The following is a 2,500-nucleotide window of genomic DNA, read 5'->3' on the forward strand; positions in this document are numbered from 1 at the left end:
TGTGTGTGTGTGTGTGTGTGTGTGTGTGTGGGTGTGGGTGTGTGTGTGTGTGTGTGTGTGTGTGTGTGTGTGTGTGTGTGTGTGTGTGTGTGTGTGTGTGTGTGGGTGGGTGTGTGTGTGAGTGTGTGTGTTTGTGTGTGTCTTTGTGTGTGTGTGTGTGTGTGTGAACATTCTCTACTGTCGGCTCCTCTCTTGAAAACAGAGAGCAGTGCTGTTTGAGAACACACTCACACACACACACACACACACACACACACAGAATAATAACTGTGGCCAGATTTGGTGGTGTGGCTGAAACACCTCATTAGGAGTCCACACCAGATAAGCTGTAATAGCACAGATACATGTTCAAAAGGGGGAAAAAAAAAAGATGATGAGCTGCATGGCGGTGGCTTTCACCGCTGAAATACTGAGGCGGTTTGAACCAGACCGTCCACAGTATTGTGAGCCGTGCCGGGTAGGGATTTGTGCATGTATTCAAAGTCCTAAAGCTGTCCATTATACATTCTGCAGTTGAGTAACTGCTTTGTTCTGTGGTTGGATATGAATGCTGTCACTGAAGCCCTTTGGAGGTATATTTGCGCAGCTTGGCCACACTATTGGACCTTGAAAATGTCATCTCATATCTCTCGCCTAACCAGTGTAGTGAGGCTGCCATTTGGGGCCTTTACTAATATGAACCTCTCTCTTCTCTTCTCTTCTCCTCTCTTCTCTTCCCTTCTCTTCTCTTCTCTTCTCTTCTCTTTTCTTTTCTTTTCTTTTCTTCTCTTCTCTTCTCTCCTCTCCTCTCCTCTCCTCTTTTCTCCTCTTTTCTCCTCTCCTTCCCTCCCCCTCCAACCCCACATCCCTTCCCTCCCCACAGTGCTGGATGTATATGTACTGAGCACAGATGGCCAAGTGCAGGACTTCCGATTTCCCCAGTCCAGTAAGGGAGGAGCCACCATTCAGCTGAGCGCCAACACAGTCAAGCTCAACAGTAAAAACGGTGAGTAGCTTAACATCCACCAATACCTGCAGGACGAACACCACTGTGAGGCAACGAAGGGAGCCACCCATAAGTCAACGGTTGATGGTATTTCGCCAGCTTGACATCTGTCAGACATATTGTCAACAGTTTGACACCTGTCAGACATCAAGCAACTCAGCCTGAGGGGAGCGCTTTCTGCACGTCTGAACATGAGAGGAGTCGCTCACGCGAGACAAATGGTGTTTGGTTTCCTCCCAATCAGTGTCTTCCATACGTCATCAGGCAAACCATGTATGTGCTGTCTGTGGTAACCATGCAACCATGCTACACCTATAGATGTAGGTGTGTGCAACATGTGTTCTTTCACAGCACAAAGAACAGGAAATGTAAGTAATGCTCTTGCCCCCCCTTTATTGTTCGCAGGCATCGCCAAACTGGTTTTTGTCCTGTACAAGCACCTGGGCCACTTCCTCACCGTGGAGAATGCCACCATGAAGCTGGGGGGGGAGGTGGGGGGCCACAACCTCACCATGGTGGTGAACTCCCACATACTGTCCGCCTCCATCAACAAGGAGTCCAGCCGTGTGTTTGTGACCGATCCAGTCATCTTCACCCTGGCGCACCTTGATGTGAGTTTGAACTGGAATGGGGATGAGAAAGGGAATAGAAATAGAAATGTAAAAAAAAGAACAGTTTTACATTTAGTTTTCCAATGTTAATTCTCAAGGCTGTGCATTCAAGAGTGATAGGTGTTTTTGCCAGGGCTACTGGAGCCCTCTGTGTTAAAAGAGCCACTCAGGGTTGTCCCTGTGGTCCTGAGGTCCTTTGTGTACCCAGCTGAATGAAAGCCTGACGTCTGTGTGTACTCAAAAGCAAAGCTCTCCATCTCACGCTGGGCACCCATTTTATATGCCATGCCTGCCAATCAGTGTAATCCCCCTGAATCCACCAAAATGGCTTTGCACTTCCTCACTCGTCCTGTGGTTCTGTTTTTGTATTTGGTTCAGACGGAGCACTATTTTAACCCCAACTGCTCGTTCTGGAACTACTCGGAGCGAAGCATGATGGGCTACTGGTCCATTCAGGGCTGCAAGCTGCTGGACACCAACAAGACCCACACCACCTGCTCGTGCAGTCACCTGACCAACTTCGCCATCCTCATGGCACACCGCGGGCACGTGGTGAGTACCCAGCCTGGGCAAACACAGCAAGGAGATAAGGCTAAGACACACACACACACACACACACACACACACACACACACACACACACACACACACACACATATGTTTATACATACAGAAACACACACAGACTCACACAGGCACACAGACCCTTTGGCACTCACAGAATTACATTAACACAGACGCATTCAATTGAGAGGTGGGTTTGTTGTGTGTGTGTGTGTGTGGCTGGGGGGTTGTTTGTGTGTGGTTCTGGTGGCAGTAGGAGGGGGGGGGGGGGGGGGATGCTAGTTGTGGGGTTAACCCAGCTCTCGAGGAGACGGAAGGATGTTGTTGTTGTTGCTACCAC

At 49.3% G+C, this 2,500-nt stretch overlaps 1 protein-coding gene across 1 annotated transcript in view; it reads left to right on the forward strand.

Annotated features, from left to right (window-relative positions):
- adgrl2b.1 (adhesion G protein-coupled receptor L2b, tandem duplicate 1) overlaps positions 1 to 2,500 on the forward strand; it is a 60,416-nt gene that overhangs the window by 39,852 nt on the left and 18,064 nt on the right. Inside the window, exons 10-12 of the mRNA XM_080836892.1 lie at positions 863 to 985; positions 1,391 to 1,596; positions 1,975 to 2,148. Coding sequence (XP_080693018.1) covers positions 863 to 985; positions 1,391 to 1,596; positions 1,975 to 2,148 — 503 coding nt within the window. The remainder of the gene's footprint in view (positions 1 to 862; positions 986 to 1,390; positions 1,597 to 1,974; positions 2,149 to 2,500) is intronic.

Source organism: Sprattus sprattus (assembly GCF_963457725.1).
Source record: "Sprattus sprattus genome assembly, chromosome: 4".
In the NCBI taxonomy this organism is placed as follows: domain Eukaryota; kingdom Metazoa; phylum Chordata; class Actinopteri; order Clupeiformes; family Clupeidae; genus Sprattus; species Sprattus sprattus.